Source organism: Austrofundulus limnaeus, unplaced genomic scaffold (assembly GCF_001266775.1).
Source record: "Austrofundulus limnaeus strain Quisiro unplaced genomic scaffold, Austrofundulus_limnaeus-1.0 Scaffold917, whole genome shotgun sequence".
Taxonomy (NCBI): domain Eukaryota; kingdom Metazoa; phylum Chordata; class Actinopteri; order Cyprinodontiformes; family Rivulidae; genus Austrofundulus; species Austrofundulus limnaeus.
The window spans coordinates 39,907-62,338 of NW_013953319.1; the positions used below are offsets into that span (position 1 = coordinate 39,907).

Sequence of the window (22,432 nt, forward strand, 5' to 3'; positions counted from 1 at the left end):
TCCTGGAGAAAATGCTGGGGGAGACTGCTGTTTTCCAACAAGACCCGCTGCTCTCCGAATCCAGCCAGACGGCTCAGTCCGATGAAGARGAGGAATCGGCYTTCGAAGCCCTCGCTGCTAGCTGGGCAGACCAGATGGAGCACGAGGCAGCCTCGCCCGACATCGAGGGGGGCGAGACCCAGTTTCTACTGGATCTAAACCAAGAGGAGGACGATGTTCTGCAGATGGAGCAGGAGGTTCTCAGTCTGTCCGAAGACGAGGAGGAGCAGTGCCCAGCTCACTCCACCCCCGCTGCTGAGAGGGTGGACCAGGATTTGTCCTTCTTGTCCCTGTGCCGCCGAGCTGCTGCTAAACTGGAGGTACAGTGGACCAACCCCCCACCTGCTCAAAAGCCATCGAGGTTCYCAGGGTTTTATCTCCCATCTAAACCGGCTGATGTGAAGCACCGTCTGCCTATGTTTCTGGACTTTGTGTCGGAGCTGACGTCTTCCTGGAGCAAACCTCTGTCCATCCACGCCTTCTTGCCCAGACAGGGTCAGTACTTGGACGTGGAAGGGGAAGACCAAGCAGGCCTGGCGGACATCCACAATCAGAATAAGATGATCGGATTAAGTGTTTACATGCACGCTGTTCAGATTATCAATCGGCAAAAACCACCTCTCTCATTCCAATTACAAATTCATTCGGATCGAGCTGAATCGGGTCAGAATAATCCGAATGGGGTGTTTACATGACGCAGTTTTATTCCGAATGGCTGTTTAATCCGATTACTTATATCCATGTAAATGTAGCTAGTGTTTTGTTAGGTGAAGAGTCCGCGAAGGAAAAAATTTAATATGTTAACAGTGGTGATGAAAATCAGCTGCATGCTCACGTTCAGTAGGATCAAATCAGTCGCTCTTCTAGCTCTTGTCAAAACAGGCTTCAGACAAAAACATTTACCTGCAGCACTGAGGACCTGGACTGCTGCAGTGTTCCTCATGAACAAACACACCCACGAAGTTCTAACCAATCACACGCTCCGAGCCGCATGGTCTGCATCGCATAGTTCTGATCGGGGGCAATGTAGACGACGGCTGTCACTGGGGCATAGCAACGGAAGCACAGACAGTGGTTGCACAATTTTTTGTCACTTAGCAGGGGGAACAAGTCTTGCGACTTGAAGTATAAACCAGCCTAAATTGGCAAACAAAAGCATTTGGGGCCTCTGTGTGTGAAAGAATGAGTAACCCATGGTCCCTGTTATCTATCTCCACACTATGCCTAGTACTGACCAAGGCTGCACCCATACCTGTTGGAAAAGCATCTTAATGCTTATTAAAAAGAGTTGGTGGATAATTAAGCTGAATTTATTTTCCTTCCATGTAGAAGCAATCTTGGAAAATACACAAATTACTAGCATCAGTGAGGACTCTCCTACCATGGCTAATGAACCCTGCTTGTGAACATAATCGTTTTCATATTTTATATTTTCCTATTGTTCATAACATAAGGTAATAATAATCAAGCCAGCTCAATCTTATGAAAATATTCAGTATCATTATTAGATTTTGTTAGTAAGTCATGTTAAGTTTGGAAACTTTATTGTAATATGTGCATGTGAGGGAATGATATTTAAAACCTTTTGTACTTACAAGAGAATTCGATCGCGAAGCATTATGTAATATTCTGAGATGCCCTTAAAGGAGACATATCAGGCAAAATCCAATTTTTTAGCCATTAAATGCAGTTTGTTGTGTACTTAAAGTCTCTCTGAGTGCAGAAAATTTAGTCTCTTCCAGCTCTGCATAGTTATACAGTATATTTTTCAACCTGTTCATTTTTCTATATTTTATGATGTTTTTTTATTTATTTCACAGTTTTTGCAACAGAATTGCTAAATAAGGTCTGGACTTAACTTGGTCATCTTCATTCTCCTCTGGCTCAGCATCAACATGTAAGGCTGGATTGGCAAGTCTCCTGTTGTTGACATCTTTTAATTCAATTGTAAATGTAAAGTTTCTGCGCCATGGTATTGTCGAAACCCTTCTATCAAACTAGGATGAACTGTGCTGGAAACTGGGGGGTGGGGGGCAGGGTGTGAAGCGTCTCGTTCGGCTTTGAAGAGACAGACACAAAACGGGTTGATCTGAGACACACCTCAGAAAAGGGGTGAAAGAGGGGCTTGTGGAGGTGCAGTGAGGAGGAATTCAGACCAAAGCATTGCAGCTCTTCTTGCACCCAGCTTTGTGCTCAGGGCAATTGTCAACATACTGTGTGCTTCACCTAGCAATATAGCTATACAGAAAACACAGTAATGCTACAACTTGGAGAAACACTGTAGCTTATTTGTCAAGCAAAGCAAAAAACATTTTTTTAGCTCCATGCAAGAAGCTCAGGAGCATTCCCTAAGCTTCATGCTGGAAAAAAATGTCAGGTTTGGGCCAGGCATGGAGGCAGGACGCCAATCTGCTGTAGGCTGGGAAACTCTCTGAATATCAGAAGTGACACCCCTTTATGGCCGCATCACATCGTTCTCCTGTTCCTAGTCACTCACCATTTTATAAGTGGGACTAAATATAGTATTAAAAAAAGGTGCAGCAGTTTAATTCTTTTTCTCATATGTGCTACTTTGTAATAAGAACTTTGGAGKTTATGTTCAAGACACAGGACAAAAGACTGTAATACTTTTCCAAAAACACAATTGGTTTATAGACTTAGGAGGAAGACAGCATAGAGGTGGCAAGCTGATAAGTGGCATTTGCTGTAACAGCCGATCTTTAAAATCTGTTTTCACTTGGACAACAAATAAAAAGGGTGCATAACTTGTGTGAAATGATGTGTGTTGTTTAGAGGTTGTGTGTCTGTTCATGTTGGGCTGAATATATTTCTGTAAGGGTGTGTACTCAAACTTGATTAGTCAATCTTTTTATTGGCGTTCACCTGYCAAATACTGGAGATGCTCAGTTTGGAGCTCACCTGAAGTGTTTCTATGTACAGTCATGGCCATGACATATACAATCTTTAGTCTATTAAATCCAGTTTTCTCCTCTTTTGTAATCATTACTTTTCCTTGTCTGCAGTCTGTGTAAAACAAATATACAGTAGAGTTTTTTGTGATACCATGCATGTATTTTAGCRGCATTAGGAAAGGCTATTAAAGGGGACCTATTGTGCAAAATTCACTTTTTAAAGGTTTTTTTTACTCAACTTTGGGTATGTACTTCTAAAAAAAACAGTCCTAGGACCAAAAAAATGCACCCAGGGGCATATTTACTGTAAGTAAATGTATTTTTAATGTATAATAATGACAAGTTTTATACTTGCGTCATTTTGTGATGTCACAAGCCGTACGACAACCCACCGGAACCTGCGTTCAGCCCCTTACCTAGCAACCCCCGGGTGAAGCTCCACCTCAGTATAAAAAGCCGTCATGGTTGTTGTGCAATGTGCAGCTCATTTTACAACAAGTTTCCAATGGGACAATGGGTAGAGAGTTGGACCAAAGAGTAGGAGAACAGGGTTCGAGACTGGCATAGACACAGTTTAATTATTTATTTTCATTCATTATGAACAGATTTTCTCATGTTCCTCTATTGTTTAGCTTATTAAAGCCTTGTTAAAGCCTATTTATTCGAGTTTCTGAGGTATTTTGACCGCTGCTGCTCCCTGCTCTGGTAACAGCATGCAGAGTGAGTGCAGAGCAGAGGAGGGGGAGAAAAAAAAGAAGCTGCGACCACGACTCTGCCTCTGGGTCTCTCATACGGTTGTACAACGGAGCTTCTGCTATTATTAGCCATGCTAACGTAAACGCTGACTTTGGAGGGCGGAGTTAATGTCAACAGATTTTTGGAGGGCGTTACCAACAGAGCTCATTAACATAAACAGCTCTTCTGAACTGAAGTCAGAGCAGGCAGAACTAGAAAATGAGAAATTTTATTATCTGAGAATTATTTTGTGCATTAAATTGAATGAACATGGTCTGGATAGCCCACAGACATACCATAAAAATGTCTAGGACCCATAATTGGTCTCCTTTAAGGAAACAGAGTGGAGCACTTTTGTTTTCTGCAAGCTCACTCTCGTGGCAGTCAAGCTCCACATATCTTCTGCTGAAACGGAGGAGAGGTGAGCAGCAGTGAGCATAAAGGATTAGCTTGGGGGGCGGAGGTGAGCAGAGCATGTCTACAATGTAGAGGAAAATTTTGGTGCAGCCCCAGGGACCGCGGGAGAGGTGTGAGAAGTAGGCAGGTCTTGTTGATGTAGAGTGACTAAATGTTCTCAGACAGGTCACAAAGCATGTGGACAGCCAGTTCATGTGTCTGTGTGTATGCAGTTGGCTGTGAATGTAATCGACCGTGATAATGGTCATTACATGGGACAGCTAAGGGTAGCAAAGAGAGAAGCTTTCTGTCTGTGCAGTGTGTTATGGTGAGCAAAGTCTTTTTGCAGAAGTAAAAAAACCTGCTTTTTATTCTTCCAGTGCTGTGTTTGAGCAAAAAAAAAAAAGGTGGCTTAAATATATGCAAATAGAAATGGTGAGTGTGCCATCATTTTTCTGTGCACAGAAGACCTTGTGGGTCTTATGAGTGTCATGATGCACCGCTTAAAGCTAGAAAGCTATGCAAGTAATGGCCTTGGTCGAGCAAGATAATTAGTCAAATGCTGATTCCTTCCTAACTCCCATAGGAACAGTACCATGAAGGCTAAATATCACCCACTGAAGTGGTGCTTATCCCTCTGTGTGGGCTGAAAATATGACAATATCTTATGGGCCACATGTTTGTGTGTGCTTCCCTGTGTGTATAAGTTAAAGCCCATGTTTGTGTATGAGTGCATACATACTATAATCTCTTTTTAGACTGTTTTTCAAGGAAACTGTTTAATTTTTGTTGCTGCATTGTTACATCATTAACCTACATCCCTCGATGAAGCCCAAAGCTGTAGGAGAAACATCTTTCCTGCCACTCTTTAAAATGAGTTCACTTTTTTGTCGTTATATTTAACAGCACAGCCACATGAAGCTCCGATGGTTGCGCCTTATTTTGACCTTGTGTTTCATGTCTCCGTTTGTTGTGCTTGTGTGTAGGAGCTTCAGTTTGAGCGGCTAACCAGGGAGCTGGAAGTGGAGAGGCAGATTGTGGCCAATCAGCTGGAAAGATGCAGACTTGGGGCCGAGTCACCAGGCGCTGGTAGCAGCAGGTAATGAGGAGATGCGCACACACAAACACACACACACACAAACACATTGAAGTCACAATCTCAACACATGGCTTCTTCCTCCCTCACAGCAGTGACCACGTTCCATAGTATATGAAACCTTATGGTGTCGTAGAATTGTGATGAGCTTCTCAGTATGCTCATCAGTGATTACATCCTATAGCTTAGCTTTTTCCTCACCTGTRGGTTTATTTCAAAATGAACCAAATATTCAGAAGCACTTTTGTATCATATCTAATTAAAATGTGTCTTGATGAAGAGACTTTTCAGATGAAAATTTACATTTTTAAAGCTTATTTTTGTCTTTAAGAGCATGCATGACATTGAGGTGTTGATCCTAATTTTAGCTCAGAGTCATTTTGCTCTTGGAACTTGTTACCATGTTATTAGCCAAGACTTGGGGCTGCCTGATCATCACACCTATGTGGTCATGCATTTTGTTTTGCTGCCTGTAGCTCAAACATGTTTGAACCTTCCAAAATAGCCCATTGTCACAACGGGTGACAAATTCTCAACATGTCTGTCAAATGGGGGGGGTTTCAAGGTTTGCCTGTGATGGATTGGAAATATTCTGAATGCTAACTTGTAGAGCCATTGTTTATAATAACTAAAGACAATTTTATTTCATGTTTGAAGCTTTTTTATTATTATTTTGCATTTAATTAGCTGACAGTATGTAGCCTGAAAAGCTACAGCTGTTTACAAGCTAAAAAGTTTTCATTTTTATTTAGTATTGTTTTGTAAATTATGTTTTGTTTGAATATATTCTGGGGTTAAAAGGGGCAGACATAATAAGATTTATTCTTCTTCTGCTACCTTTCATTTAACTTAGATTTTTTTTTTATTTGTGTATTTTCTTTGTTTTTTATTGTATATAGTTATTTTTGATTAAATTAATACATTTTTTAAATTGAATTAATTGAAAAGCAAAGATGATTTTTCAAACTCTTATTTTATGTTAGTACAGTGAGCTGTGCATTGTTTTTTTTTTTCCAGACATTCAGTATGAACGTCTCATTGTTTACAGACATTATATAAAACTAATTGTTAGGCACCAGAAAAAATGCTAGATGTTTCGGTTTTCAACAATGTCTTGAATCATATTAAATAAATTCAGCTGTCTACCAAGGCCATGTAARGACTTGGATCTTGCTTTAATTTTTTTTCCTCTAAACATGAGTCAGAGTGTATTTGGGCTTATAGCACCTCTAATGGTACTTATTTCTCAGTCGTCCTTTGATACAAGTTCAAGACATTTTTAGTTTTATATTTAAGGTTAACAGTTATTAAGATAGATGATTAAAGCCTACCCAGGTAACCTGTTTTAATTATGTATTACTATAAAATGATAAGGATGTAAAGATTTATCACAAGGCTTACAAAGCGCACTTTGGTATGCTTTTTAATGGCGTGTTTGAGCTGCACTTATTCTCAAAAGTCTGCAGTATAATTGGGCTATATCTGGACCCACAAGTTCAGTTGGAGTTGTAAAGACTTGATTTGATATTTTCTGGCTTTATGATAATAACCCTCATGCCCTTAGAGTCAGTTCTCAGTCTTGCACTTCAAGCTGCACACCTGTAGCTTGCTCTACACAGMAGTAAGTGTCCATTTCCCCCCTTAGTGTACCCTCTTTTAGAGGAAAGGAAGTATGCAGCAGCTTCGAGTGCTCCCACATAGCTGTGTATTCAAACTCTCCAGAAACACCTGCTTGGCTTTTGATTTTTCTCTTCAAGGAATTCTGTTTTCAGGCTTCGTATTTAGTGTACCCCATCTGCGGCAGCGATATGTTTCATGGGATCGTATGTTTTTTCAGTGTTTTCAGACATTTAAAACTTTGTACTACAGCACCCTAATAAACAGGCTTGGTGCTGCTTGCTGCACAATTAAAGTTTTTTTATACTTTGGTAAGAGCTAAAAAGTTTTTAATCAACTTCGCAGAGTTTCTTTTTATTTGGCTTCCCCCAAGAGCTTATTTGGTGTTCTTTCTTGTGTGATGTTATAAATGAAGTATATACAACAGCTCATTACACATAGATGTGTACGCTGACACTTTGCCCACCCAGACAGGAAGACCATCGACGGCATCCTACATTAACACCATTTACGTGGCTATCAACCGGAGAAAGACAAATGAAACGGTTGCCACAGGGTGTTTGTGTTCGACTTGAGATCAGCTTTAACACAGAAGTCATGCTGACTGGCTCAAAAGCACAGCAAGACAATTGCAGAGGTGACGGGACACTTAAGGGTTCTGATGAGAGTCATTACACTTCATGACACCTCAGAGGATGGCCACTTTTTATTTCTGCAAGCACAAAGGGAATGGCTCTCAAAAGTGTCCTTTGGCAATRCTCAGAGTTCTGACCTCCTGCATGGTCAGACGTTCACCAGTGAAAGTGCGGTCTAGGAAATGAAGCGTACTCCCAGGGTATGGCTTGTTGTACATCATCTCTTAGTTTTGCTGAAACTAATGATGCCTTTTCCAGTTTGTAGTCAACATGCAGTGTGCAGGCTTATCACCGCTGTCGTCATGGTAGCTGATACGCTATGGTCCAGTGGCTCACAACTCTCCTTGTATTGTCTTTTTAATTGACTGTGTGCTCATTACAGTGCTGAGACTTGGTCTTCTTAAGACCTCATCTAGTGTCACCTTGGATGAAAGAAAGATGGCTGTAGTAGCAACACTAAACGGTTCATATTAATGACACACAAGGAAAAGATATCGAAACAAAACTAGTTGTTAGACCAGTCTGAGGTCACCTTCCTTACCTCTGTCTGTTATAATGACTGACAAAAATAAAAAAATAAAAACAGAACCTGGCTTTACTTTAATCAGGAAGTATTTTTCTAGATTTTTTAGTGTTTAAGATGTCGACATGTATTATTAAAGCTTTGCTGTACTGTTTTACTTCCTCTTAAACAGAAATGTTTTGAGTTCATATTCTTTTATTAAAAATGTTTTTTAGTAACATTTGTTTTTTAAGTGTCATTCTTTTGTGTTTGACAGAAATCTTATAAAAATCTAAGGCAACAAAGACTAACTCATGTAAAACAAAGTATATCATTACTCTGTACATAAAAGATTTTAGTAGTACTGGATCTGTTCAGTTTGATTTACACATCGTGACAGGGTTAAATAAGGATGTCAGTATGTTCAGCTTTAAAACTGTGTTAATTTTATAACTTTCTATGATTTTACCTCACTTTTTTCTATATTTATTTTCAGCTCTTATTAGGTTGTTTTTAAGACACTGTTTTTACTTAGCCATGCTAATAGACTGAATGTGTAAAAACTGCTTTTAGACCAGTGTTGATAACCTTWTTTCTTTCAAACAAAACTGTTGTAGTCTTCAAACACAAAAAAGACTTTTACATTTTAACTTTGTTTTTTGTTCCAAAACTGCAGTCACCATTTCAAATAAGATGGTAAAACCATAATAAAGGAGTAGATGCCATAAAGTAATTGTGTTTTTTCTGTTTCTTACTTTTTTTTTCTCTGATATTTTTTCACTTTTTTAATATTTTCTCCCCCCATCCCCCTACAGCTCATCTGAGAAATCTCTACCATGGAGAACAGCAGGTATGTTATTTCACACTGCTACTGTTTTTATTAGAAAATCCTTTTTTTTCTCCCCCATTTTTTTAGATTTAAATCTGTTCAGATTTTGTATGCTGTCCTTTAGACTCATACAACAGCCCATCCTCTGTTAAATTAAAAATAGAACAGTAATTTAGAAACACTATAACCACTGACCTTTAGTTATTGGTCAGTAAGTGCTAATTTGTAGCATGACACATTTGCTAGTAGTCCTCCACCTTGTTAGGTCCATTCTAAATGATAATGAAGTAGACACTGGACGTTGTTGTAAATATCACTGGCATAAAATATTGAAACTGTTAGATAAAACCTGCTTCGCTAAGTGATGCACTTCTTACCGAAGATAGTGGAGGAAAGTGTGTTTCTGTGCATGCCGAGTGCATTCATGACATGTTTTACATTTCCTCGATAATGTTTATCGATGAGACCCTCTTCAGTAAAGCAGTTGACAGCCCCAGGCATGTTCCTGTGTAAGTTATTTAATGGCATCGGTGACAGGTGGCAGAAGCATGTTTTTTTTTCTCAGATTTTTTTCATAGTTTGTTTTAGCCTTCATTCTTATCAGATTTTTTTTTTTTTTTGGGAGGGGGTGGGATACAACATAAATAATATTTGCTAACATCTTTAATGGCTTATTAATTGCACAATGAAAAGCAGAATTTTTGCAGTGGTCATTAATCTTTTATTGTCGATTCTGTCAGGAGGGCCCYTGGGGGGGTTATAGCAGAACATATGCACTGGGAATATTAATACCACTTGCTTTTCTCATTAACTGTCTGCTCCTCATTTCCTTTCTGAATGCATTTCATTAGTGTTATAACTGAGCAGGAGACTAATCACAATCACGGGTTTGTTTTGTGTTGATTGATAACAGTGCTGCAGATAATAAATGACAGTCAGACGCGGTAATGTGGTTTTTATGCTTTAAGTGAATAAAACTCTAAATGTGAGCACGGCGTGTTTTTGTGACTGCAGAAACATGAATTTTTTTGCCTCAGGAAATGTCAGTGCAGTCACACCTAATGTCCAATAAGAGTAGAGGAGAAACACCACAGAGTCGAGCATTTTATGGCTTTCTGTCACCGCTGTGGTCTTCATGCTGACACTTTATCTCCCAAGTGTCACAGTCACAAGGATCCCTTTAGGGTGTTTTAAAACAAACAGCTTAAAGAGTCTAAACTATTTGAAAAGTAATGAACATTGTCTTCAAAACTATAAAAGAAGAAAACAACAGTTTTTCCTGCTGCTTATTATGTAAAAAGCACATTAAAAACTGRAGTGGCAGATATCAGTAGCTGTTATCAAATCTGCACTCTGCCCACACCAGGTCTGTATGTCCATCAGACACAGAATTAGAAGCCTATAGTCACTTAAGTACTCATAAATATGTATGTCTAKTCTCACAACGGCCAACATTAGGGCCAGAATCCACATTTATTACTGGAAAAAGCAAGCTTGACCAGCATGAAAGTGCCTTTTTACAGAGACTTGCTGAAAAACCACAGTTTGACTTTAAATGTGTCAGCCGGTAGTGTTTATGCAGCTCCACATCCCCAGTGCACAGACTCCGATACCAAAAATACACAACTTGATTTGTTTTCTGATAATTTAACACAATGGAAGCTTTTATGAAGAGAACAGAACTGAACCTAAAGCATTTATTAACTTCAGAACATGGTGGGAACACATTATTGGTGTGTACAAATTGAAGTCAGACAGACGTGACTTGAACCAAGCGAAGGCAGTTTTCTTCATCCCGATGATGAATTTATGTCTGTGTATAAGTATTGTGTGGTCAGTAGTGTCCAATGCAGCATGGAGATCCAACAGGACATGGCAGTGCCCCAAAAACAAACATTTTGGCTCAATTTTGGACAATGAAAATTAACAAAACCTCTTTGTCCATCTTTACTTATATTGATGATGTCACCACAACAACCCAGCAAGCACAAGCATTTTTTTCTTTTTCTTTCTTTAACCACTGTTCGTTCTGCAGAGCAGCAACTTGACTAAACACGAAAATACAAATGTTCTCAGAGATTTAAAAGTTTTAATCGGATGACTTTGCATTTCAGAAGTAAATTGTTTTACTGTGAACTTATAATAAAGAAAGCCTTTTTACCCTTTTTGTAACTAGTAAAATATAAAGTAAAGGTGATCGTTTTTGTTCTTTTTTTTTTTTCAAAATAAAAGCTTCATCCCATATGACTCTAAACACAAGTAGATTTTACAAACTAAATCTGAACATATTTGCATTTTTAAAACAAATCCAAATTTACTGAAACAAATAGAAATATCAGGCAGTCTATGCAGCTCTAGTTTGAAATGTAATGATAACCATGCAATTGTTACACAACGTAATGTTAAGGATTACCCAACAACCCTTTGCCAAAAGGAGACAATCCTTTTTGTGTGTGTGTGGTTTCAGTCTCCCTCTGTGCTTGCCGTCTGTCTCTATTTTCATTTCCTGTCGGCTCTGGGACTTTGGTTCCTGCTTTAATAAATAGGGTCAAGGCACAGTATGAAAATATGCCATCACAAACTGTTATAAGTCTTTTCCATCACTTACATTTAACAGTCGAAAACCCTGCAAACCATTTTGTTGTAACACTTTGCCACGCTACTCCTTACCACCTCTGGCTCTGGCTCCATGTTGTACCTTACCTACAAAGTACATTATTCAATTATTTTTTACCCCCTTTTTTTTCTCAGCTGCAACAAAAAACGTGTATTTTGTCCAAATTGTTTAGGAAGTGTTGCACTATCGGACATACTGTGTGTTGGTGATGGAGATAGAAAACCCAAACAGACTAAAACCTCATAGGATTGTTTTACTCAGAGAAATGTTTTCAATTAACAACACTGTCAGAAATGACAGATTTGTCGAAAAGTAAAATAATTGATATAGAGTAAACTTAAGGAAGTTGCTACACCTGGCTTTATTTTCTGTCAGCAGGAAATACCCAATACGTGCTTTGACAATTTGACTGAACACGCTTCTAAATCTGTCTCGAGTCGATCCAGTCTGTAAACACACAGGCACCCTTAGATGTCCAGATGTGGAAATGCAAAATGTCAGYTTGTCCGACAGACTGCGGCCGTCTGTCAGCAGCTTTATTCAACGGGTCAGCTTTGTTAACACTGAATGCTTCGTCATAGGATTCAGCTCCCATTCACACACAGCTAAGCATGCTGGATTTACCAGAACCAGACTGGCCTCCTTGTCCTCCTCTGCCTTTTGTTCCGGTGATTGCAGAGAAACCTATTGACTTTTGTCACACTTAACTAGATTGTGACTGTGGGGAAACACTGCACAGAAACAGGAGATGGCTACTTCCAGTTTCTGTTGGCTACATTAGTTGTTTTCATGGACAAAAGGAGTGGAGAGTACTAAAGTATATCCCAAATTAGTAAAGCTGTAAAAATTAATGATACCAGCTGCATACAGCTGTAAAATTAATGTAGCAGAAATGATTGTTTGTTTTGTTTTTCCTCAGTCCCCCACCCCAAAAAAACAAAAAAATGTTCACGGCTTGAATGACCACAATAAATCCTCAAGCCTTTTCTTATTTATTATTTTTTTTCTTGCTTTCTTCTTAAACGTTCTTTGTCTCTATTTGACTTTCCGGTCTCCTGTGTCTGCACTGATACCTCTGCCTCAGGGGACACCAAGTCTCGAGTGACTGACAGCTCCCAGTCGCCCAGCTATCGCATCAGGACTGGGTCAGAGCAGGTGTCTCTGTACTCCCCGGAGCAGTCTTCCCTTCATGAAAGTGAGGGTCTGTTATTACCTTCAGTCTTATCTTCTGCAGCTCCCTTCTGTAACCCGACATATTCTTTTTATTTTTTATTTACTTTTTGCCTCGGTATTACTGTGCTCCACTGACAGAAATGTTCAGCTAGTAACTACATCTTATCTTCCTTTTTGATAACCTAAACAGACTATTTTATTTTTGGTCTTTTTTCAATAACTGGAAATTTAGTGTATAATTACTTTCAAATTATTTTAAGCAAAACTATTGTGCTTTTATTAAGAGATGCACCTATTCTCTCTTCTTCTTTTTTTGGCTAATGCTGATTTTCGATTTTGGAATAGCTCTGACCTGTCAATTTGCTTTTTCCTACATTAATTCACTTTCAATGAACTAACCCGTACAAAGTTATATCCATTCAAGATTATCTTGAAAGAAACCAGCACTGACAACATGCACTGTTGCCAACTCCTCATTAAGAAAATAAGCTATTTGCTGTTTTAAACATTTCTAGATGACGTTATATAACTTGCATTTTTGATCATTTCAATTGGCTGTAMGAGATTAAAAAAAGAAATTACTGTAAACTATTTTATTTTATGCTATTACTATTTACCAGTCTTTGTACATATGTTTTTAACTTGACTATGTTACAYATATAAATGGYCCATAAAGAGACAACAGAGTAAAAACTGTTGTTGACATGTGAAAGTTCAGTTTGTGTCCTCTGCTTSGCCTTTGCCTCCCTCCTGCTTGAGCCTCGCTGCACAGGTGGGAAAGMGGGGTTCACCTGCCTCTAAATGATTACTGGTTTCACATGCAGCTTATAAAAGTCTCCAAACACATCAGAAAAAGTACCTATATTTGACCCCAGTCAGATAAAAAAGGTGATAGAAGGGTCTGAAAACTGTCTGAATCTAGCAAGAAAGTCATTTGACAGTACAGATCCAGACACAGACCTGCATCCTGCAAAAGGTGCACTTTAGGACCACTGAAAATGTCTGCTTTCTCAGAACTGACCATTAAAAAATGGAGGGAAAAAAAAGCCAAATGGTTTCAGGCCAATCGCTCGATGCATCCCTACTTTTATTGCATTTTACCTTTTCAAAATATGTACATTTAAAATGGTTGTGCAGTGAATCCCAAATTTTTGTGGTGGTCACGTTTTTATAGTCAATTTATAATTTTATAGTCAATCATGAAAAKGCACAAATATTGGATGCGATCTAGAAAAGGTCTACTGTATGTTTGGGGTGGCATCGTAATGCAGTAAGAACCAAACAAAAACACGAGAGCTACACAGTTAGCTGCTGCAGAAGCATGGGCACAGGGCATTTGTGACATACTGAACTGCATTGTTGTTGTTGTTTTTTATGGAACTGTATTTACATTATTTATGTTGCAAATTATTAAAGTATACAGTATTGTTCTTAATAATTTATCTTGAAAACTCAGAAAAAGAACGAGACAAAAAAAATAATTTCCTTAAAGTACTGTATTAACAGTTTCCGCAATGTCAAGGGGATTATCGCAAAATACTRGGTTCCATGAAAAAATCTGCAGACTGAGCACATCTCAGCTGCTTCATCGCACCTATAAATTAGCGTTTTCACACATGCATTGCAGTAATTAAATTTTTCAAAGATGGTCTAATGGAGCAGCGTATGGAAATACAAAGCTCTGTCATGTTTATTTATTTTTTTCTTTTGGGGATTTTCTTTCAAAGAAAGATATTTCTTAACATTGCTCAGTGAGACAATTTACGAATTAAGCAAAAGTCTGGCAGAGCAGTTTCAACAAACGTAAGCATGTTGGTGTTATGATACCGCATCGAACTCTTCATGGCTCCTTGTTTGATCCTTTCCATTTGTGGTAAAAACAAATGGAAAACTTGTGATATACCACAGAACAGTCATCAGAAAGCCTCGTATGCAGTCTCCTGTGCTTTCAATATTAATTTCTTACGTAAATGTTTTCAATCTAACTGCCCCTTCCTTGCATTTACAGACCAAAATTTCCTCACAGAAGCTGTCTGAAAAGCAAGTGAGGAAAAAATAATAGATTAAGCAAATATTCATCGTTCATYTATGCAAATAACATATCTGTTTTAAAGAAGCTATTTGTAACAGTTGATCTTTTKTAGAAGATTAAGGAAAGCTGGATGATTGTACACTGAATCACAGGGTGGTAGAACTGTTGTTCCCCTGCTGTGTCGTTTTTCATTAGAAAAGCTATTTAGGTAAAGGTCACATCTGTTATGAAACCTCTTATGATATCTGTCTCCCCCGTGCCCCTAACCCCTTCCCTTTTTACAGGGAGTTCGCGTTAGACTCATGTCGGTTTCTCTTTCTCTTTTTCCTCTCAGGGTCTGCAGGGAACTCGTGTGGCTCAGCTCAGATGAACTCTTACTCCGACAGTGGCTATCAGGATGCCAGCAGCGGCTACCTCAGTGGTCAGAACCATGCCAAGGCAGAACTGAAGGTGCAGCACTCCTTCCCCGGAGCCGGCACCGGCACTTTGGGGCGGAATGCCAGGGCAGAGGGGCAGGCTTCAGCCCAGGTACCGACAACGTCTGTCCTCATTATACATTACTTTTCTTGTCTTAATGTTTAGAGCTTTTTGAAATTGAGCCTGTGCTAAATCCCTAATGTGAAAACAAAATGTAAAGGCTTAAAAGCACAGAAGATGCGTAGTGATTTCAACWTAATCATGCTGCATGCAGGGGTTAGACAATGAAACTGAAACACCTGTCATCTTAGTGTGGGAGGTTTAATGGCTAAGTTGGACCAGCCTGGTGGTCAATCTTCATTAATTGCACATTGCACCAGTAAGAGCAGAGTGTGAAGGTTCAATTAGCAGGGTAAGATCAATGTTTTACTCAAAATATTCCAATGCACACAACATTAGGGCTGACATACCAGAGTTCAAAAGAGGACAAATTGTTGMTGCACGTCTTGCTGGTGCATCTGTGACCAAAACAAGTCTTTGTGATGTATCAAGAGCCACAATATCCAGGGTAATGTCAGCATACCACCAAGAAGGACCAACCACATCCTGGACCCAAGAGGAAGCTGTCTTGCCTTTTTAAAAATGTAAGGAGTAAAAAGTACAGATAATTGTGTGAAAATGTAAGAAGTAGAAGTAAAAAGTAGGCTGAAAAATAATTGCTCAAGTAAAGTACAGATACCCAAAAATTCTACTTAAGTACAGTAACAAAGTATTTGTACTTAGTTACTTTACAACCCTGCACTTTAGAGGTGGGGTGGAAAGATAATGTAAACGTGACCCTGAGTAAAGCCCTGTGATGAAGCTGTTTATATAATGCACTCTTGTTTAGACGTGTCATTCTTATTTTATGGCTCAGTTTATGTCAGAGTGTAGCTTAAAGAAACAAATGGTCAATGTTTTTTTTTTAACCCATGTGTTTTTTATTACCTGCAGCTTCCAGCAGTCACCACAGCCCAGCCTGGTCGTGCTATGCGAAGGGTTTGTTCAGTGCCTTCTCGCTCTCACTCGCCAGCCTATGCCACCAGTGTTTCCCCCTCCCGCGGCTCGCTGCGCACCTCTGTCGGCAGCGCCTATGGCTCCCCCATCGTTACTGAACCCAAACCTTATTCCAGCATCTTCTCCACAACCCTGCCCTCCGTGCAGCGTGCCGGCAGCATCGGCGGTGGTAGCTCGCCCTACGCTACCCAGAAGAACTCCCCCCTAGGAATGCGCCGGGTGAACTCCACAAACTCGCGATCCGGTGGCCGCGCCGCCTCGTCCTACCCGACCTCCGCCGGGTCATCGTCAGGCGGCATGGGCTCGCCTCTGACAATGGTGGACAATATCAACCCTCCACTGACAAAGCAGCCCGGTCACTCTTCATCTCCTGTCAGAGCTAGCATGACTGCTGTGCCCCAGCATTACAGCTCCACCCTGCCTCGCTCCATGCTCCACAGCACCGACCCCTACGGACCTCAGAGTTACGACATTTATGAGAGGATGACGCGACCCGACAGCCTGGCAGGTACTCCACTCAATACACATGTGCTGCTAAGTTTTAGTTCAAAATTGAAGATGGGTWTCTAGGTTTAGTTACTTTACACACTGAATAGAAGCTGTGCAAGCTTGTGTGCTTTATTGCGTGTAATTTATTCCTAAGAATAGAAATTCAGGAAGATAATTATTGAAGGACATGCCTGCCCTGACTGGTTTGTCATCCTTTAATCCGGAAATGAAAGTTGGCAAATTTGTATCGTGTATAAATCTGGAGCCATAAAAGGAAAATACCTGCCTGTGTCAATTTTCTGCTTTCACATTTTAATGCATTTTATGTTGAAAGATTTCCTTGAACAACTACTCATAGCCATATTTGGTACATACTGTATATTATTCTTAAAATTCAGACTTTGTTTACATTTCAGTCATGTGCAAGGGATGTTTCTTCTGTACGATGACAAATCTATTGCCTAATTGTTCTGCATGCAGAGAATTATTAGCTTTATTCATACAATGAACATGAGATGTTCAGGAGAATGTGTAGACAGTTTGATCTTTGGAGCGCCAAGAGGGCAGGACCTGGAGCAAAGAGCARGGTGTGGAAATTGATGTTTTCTTTACAGCCTGCTGACTGAAAGGTTCACGGTGACAGTTTTATGTTGATGTCAACAACAGATGTGTCTGAACGTATCCATTGTAGTGAGGAGCGAGCAGAAAGCTTATTGTAAGTCAAAATTATCTGCACACTCACGATAAAGTTCTGAAGTAAATTGATTTAGCAAAGCAACAAACCTCACATATTGAGATTCCTAAATTCATTAGTGCAATTTCATTTTGGGTACTGATATTACCTAAACGTTATCTAAAAATATTTGGGTATTTTGACAGATTTGCAAAAATCAATACTAAATTGGACATTATTTGCCTGCTGTAACCTTTGAAGCTAATTACCTGAGCGGGAGCAGCAGAGCCAATGCTAAACTGTCGAGCCTCATCTTGTGTTACCTGATGTAGTGCACGCCTTTGGTTGGGAGCTGTTTTTGTCTTCTTGGTTTATGACCATGCCTGCAGCTTGTCGTAGTGCAGCCTGCAGGTTAAAGTTTTGCCTGGGMTCGAGGTGCGGTTTATGCAAGTTCCCCAAAATGGGTTTGGAAACTTGATGACTGCTCAACCAGGTTTTAGTCTGACATTTTTATTGGGACACTCTAACAAAGACTCAAACACACAACACACGTAGAAAGACATCTTTGTCAAATAGAAATAAAAACTTCTATATAAACACTCGTGAAATCGTGGTTCAAACTTGGAAACACGTTTTTCCAAAAGGTAAATCAGACTCTGCTCATCAAATCTCTGATTGTTAGAAGGTTTATTCACTTATTTTTCTTCTCAACCTCATGCTTCCGGGGATTTCCTCAGATGCCCTCATTGACGGAGACATCAAAGGTGAAATTTTAGTTATTTGTTTCTGATCGTTGCGTGTCTTTCATACTGTACTGCAGGGGTGCCCAAACATTTTACTGGAGAAGGCCAAAATGAAAATCTGTCGAAGGGCTGTGGGCCCAATGCAATAATACATGAACTATTTCTTAAGTAAAGTCATTTTATTTTTTATGATTAAGCCAGCAGCCAGTGATGTGGCCCACTTTTATTTATTTATTTATGTTTTTTTAGCCCCTACACTTGAAGAAAGTTTGACGGACGCTCAGGCAGCAAAGGCTCATGGGACATTTTGTGGTCTTATAAAGTGTGCTAATCTACATGTATTTTTAAAWCTAATCTAAATGTGTCTTATAGTTACTTGTAGTTCATGTTTAATCTTAATATAATTGAAAGCTAAAATAAGCTCCATGAGTGAAAACTATCTGCACAACAACCTGTTATAGAGTCACTGGGCCAACGGATGGAAGTATGTTTCTATACATGATGACAGGAGATTACAGTCTAGTAATTAGGGTAACTGCTGGTGGGTCAGGCTTGTTGGGCCAGTTTTGGCTCCACTTTGTGCACCTCTGCTGTACTGTACATAATATTGTTATTTTGTTTTTTTTTACTGGGTTTTTGTTTAGACCTAGTTTCAAAGTGCCATATTGACACAATTTCAATCATTTCAATTTCTTGCGAAATGTCTTCACTTTTTTATTTTTTCTGTTTAAGTTAGGCAGGAGTTTGCATGTTGGGTTAAAAATTAACCCTAAATTGACTTAGAGGTGAATGTGTGTGATTTGTGGTTTGTCTTTATGTGGTTCTGTGATGGTGACGTGTCTGGGGATAAGCACCAGTTTCTCATGACTTCAAACAGAGGCAGATATAGAAATGAATGCATTGACGGCCTTTTTCATACATTTTTTTWAATCTGAAAATTATTTTGAGAAAGTTTTAAATTGTCCTCCAGACAAACCTAATTTTCCCGCAGAGGTGTTCCCTCTCGTCCTGTCTTCTTACTTCCAAACATTATCTTTATCTTTTTGCCACCCTCAATTTTTGTCTTACTCCAGCTCTTTTTATTTGTTCGTCTAGTCTCCTTTTGTATTTTTCCACAGACACACCAGCTGCACTTTGCCTTTATCACAGTAATTTGTCACCAGTGTCTGATGAGACATACGAATAGGAAATGGGTTGATCACGTGATCAGACTTGAGCAGGTAMTAGAAAATGTCACCAAACAGCTAAACTCAACATGTCCACTGGAACCTGTTTTTCTCCTCTCTCTTTTATGATCTCCCTATTTTACACACATTTCACGATTCCCTTGGTTATTTATTACCACAGGATTTGTATCCCTTTTTTTTGTGCTTCATTTTCTACCGCTCAGTGTCCTCTCTCCTTTTTTTTTTTTCCTTTCCACCCACCTGGCTCCATTGCCTGCACTTTCATTGGCATGATGTCATAGCCTCCCTTCGCTGCCGAAAAATGGGAAACGAAGACAAATTGTCCCTAATAATGTACTCATTACATTCTGTCCATATGAGAGCAGAGCAGGGCAAAGAGAGGAAATGGCATATGTGCCCATGTGCTCAATTATTCTGAGATCGCAGCTACCTTAGAAGTTGTAGCTGTGCCGCAGTTTCTTTTCACTGCTATTCTCAATCTTATGTGCATTGAGTTTCTGGTAAGTCATTCTTTTTTTTTTTTTTTGTGTAGATGTTTTTGGCCGGTCTGAGAAGATTCTTGAATATTGTTTTTGTTGAGGAATGCACCCAGCTGTATCTGTTACTCCAGAGCAAGCACGCGCCAAGCCACCACCGCCTTTCATCTAGCCTCTGCCAAGTGTAATCTGTTAAAGCCACGGTGAGAGGACTGAGGGGGAGAGTTAAATGACTGTAACGCAGAAGGAATGTGGGCCATTCATCCTCAACAGACAGCAGAATGTTATTTCTCCTTGACAATTTGCAGATGCTTATAGAAGTGACTGCTGTGCTTCTATCAAGGGAGCAGAGTAAATATAAGGCATTCTCCTCATTGGCTATTTAAATGTGGCTACTTTTAGGAGTCGGGCTMCTGAAAGGGAGAAATAAATGCATGAAGGTTCCTATATTGGAAAGATTTTGTTCTGCTGTTCATTCACAGCTGTCTTCAGATTCTTGGGTCTGTAAAGACAAGTGGACAGCTCGTGTCATCGAAATGTGTCTCCTGAGTGACTACTTTGTGATTGGGTCACAGCTACCAGCTCTACATTCAAATAAACAGTAACTTATGTCAATCAACAGTCAACTGATAGACGATCTGCTGATGTTCCTGTAAAATTAGGTCAAAAAGGGTTTTTTTTTTCAGGCAGTCAAGTTCAGAACCACTTTGAAAAGTTAATTTCATCTGATATTCTGCTTTTACTTTGGGTTAAATTCGGCTTGTAGACCTGTATAATGCAGCTTTTTCCTCCTTCTTTTCCTGAAAACACTAAAATAAGAAACTATCGTGATGGTAACAAAGACGAAATTCACAATTCATTGTTTTCATCAATCATCAGCTCATTTTCGAGGCTATGACCTGTTTGCACTGAGTTTATATTAGGCTAGCTGTTATAGTCATGCAATTAACACATAAGGTAATAGATGTCAATGAAAATGACTAAATAAAAAATTCAGCGTCACACAAAAACAAATATTGTCAGATAATTAGTACATGTTATCCACATTTATTTAGATTTTTACTCATTTCAAGGAATGCCATTAAAGCCCTCCATGTCTTGGTTTAAATGTCACAGTTGTAATAAATCCACAAAATTTGTTTTATTTAAATTCTATCTTTGTTTTAAGCTCTGATGTGAGTTAAATGAGTCTTCTATTAGTCTCAAACAGTACCGAATTGGGACTGAAACAACTGTTAAAATAATTATTAACAAGAAACAGCTGTTATAATGAATATTAACAAGAAAAAATATAGTCAAGTGATCTTTAATGCATTTGTTAATCAGACAGAAATGTCTTAGTTTCTGAAGGAGTGTCAGACTCAGAGTCAGACTGATGTGTTACCTTCATTTCAAATCTTTACTCTCCTTCTCTCCAGAGTTTCTCTCTTTCCTATTCTCAAAGAAGGCCAACACACTCGTTTGTTCATTTTTACCTTTTAAATCATGACAGGACTCCCTCGTTTAGCTGGTTCTGCTTGGTAGACCTGGTGTTTATTTACAGTCTGCACCGGAGCTCGTGCCGTTAGAGAGGACCCAAGTGACGTTTGTGGGCTCTCGATATGTGCAATAAGCAGCAAGTTGCCATATGTACAGTGGTCCATGGAGGTTCACAGCTCTGTAAGCTTCACGGATGTGAGGTTTAATACAAACAAACAGGAGTTTTGATCACTTTAATTTCATTTCTTTGGACTAAAATGGTTTTGTGTCACTCTCTTTTCTGCATTTTAAGGCACCCATTTTCTTCAGCTTGAAAAAACAGCCTAAAGACCTAAAACATTTACACCTTCTTCATAATTTAGTAGTAGAAACATGCAGTTTTGTGCCTCTTAAGAATAGGTTTATTTTGCTTCAGCAACATTTTCAGCTTTTAGGCTAATGTAACCAAGAAAGGAATGGCTCAGGTATTTTATTTTAACTATCGTTGTCCCTGGATAATTTTGGTAAACCATCTTTTCTTGAAATTTATTTTTGGATTTCTACAAATGCATTTTTTTTACATTCCTTCTGTCCTTACATTCTTTCTAGCATATTGGCTGAAAATCAAGGCAGTGGGAAAAGTCAAATACAATAGAACATTTATGATGCAAACCAAAGATCTCATATTTTTTGTTTTCCTGTGTATCCGTACCAAGATGAATCATTTGGGGTCCTTCCTCACCATTGACAGAGAAGGTCCAAACCTGTACCACTTCACACCCTTTATTTCCACTAAACCACATTTGTGACAAACCTTTCTACACTGTTAACCATTCTCCTGTATCTACAGGAATACGGAGCTCATATGCCAGTCAGCACAGCCAGCTCGGACAGGAAATTAGGTCCACCATCTCCCCAGACCGCCACATTGCACCCATTTATGAAGATCGGACATTTCAAGGTCCGTTGTACCGCAGCCCCAGCCACACCCAGCAGGGGACCCTCTACAGGAGTCCTTCAGGTTGGTTCCACATGATTCTTACAATAAATCTCCCAAAGGCCTTTATAGGAGTATAAAGGCCTTTAGTAAAGTATAAAGGAGTATAATAGGAGTTTGTAAACTGTTAAACAGGAAGTTGGACCAGCTAAACAGGATGGGCATGGTCAAAGTTATTGATCAGCAACTGGATATTTTATGAAAAAAATGAAAGTATTTCAGCAAAGAAGGTCTAAAACACTAAAACGTAGAAGGTATCTTTGTCCTTAAGCAGTTCATACAAATTTGACTGCTTTTACATTTGCAAAACTTGCGTTCCGTAAAAACAATTTCTACCCAATATATATATATAT

The 22,432-nt window shown here is 39.2% G+C and overlaps 1 protein-coding gene across 10 annotated transcripts in view; it reads left to right on the forward strand.

The window, feature by feature from the left end:
* The window catches only part of LOC106533269 (plakophilin-4), a 76,014-nt gene that overhangs the window by 26,914 nt on the left and 26,668 nt on the right, over positions 1–22,432 (forward strand). For 3 of the 10 annotated variants that reach the window (XM_014029509.1, XM_014029512.1, XM_014029513.1), the window contains 7 exons: positions 5,069–5,181; positions 8,748–8,782; positions 12,463–12,579; positions 14,918–15,111; positions 15,994–16,564; positions 17,956–17,982; positions 21,933–22,103. In XM_014029509.1, coding sequence (XP_013884963.1) covers positions 5,069–5,181; positions 8,748–8,782; positions 12,463–12,579; positions 14,918–15,111; positions 15,994–16,564; positions 17,956–17,982; positions 21,933–22,103 — 1,228 coding nt within the window. The remainder of the gene's footprint in view (positions 1–5,068; positions 5,182–8,747; positions 8,783–12,462; positions 12,580–14,917; positions 15,112–15,993; positions 16,565–17,955; positions 17,983–21,932; positions 22,104–22,432) is intronic. The other 7 variants (XM_014029511.1, XM_014029514.1, XM_014029510.1 and 4 more) reach the window with 6 other exon arrangements.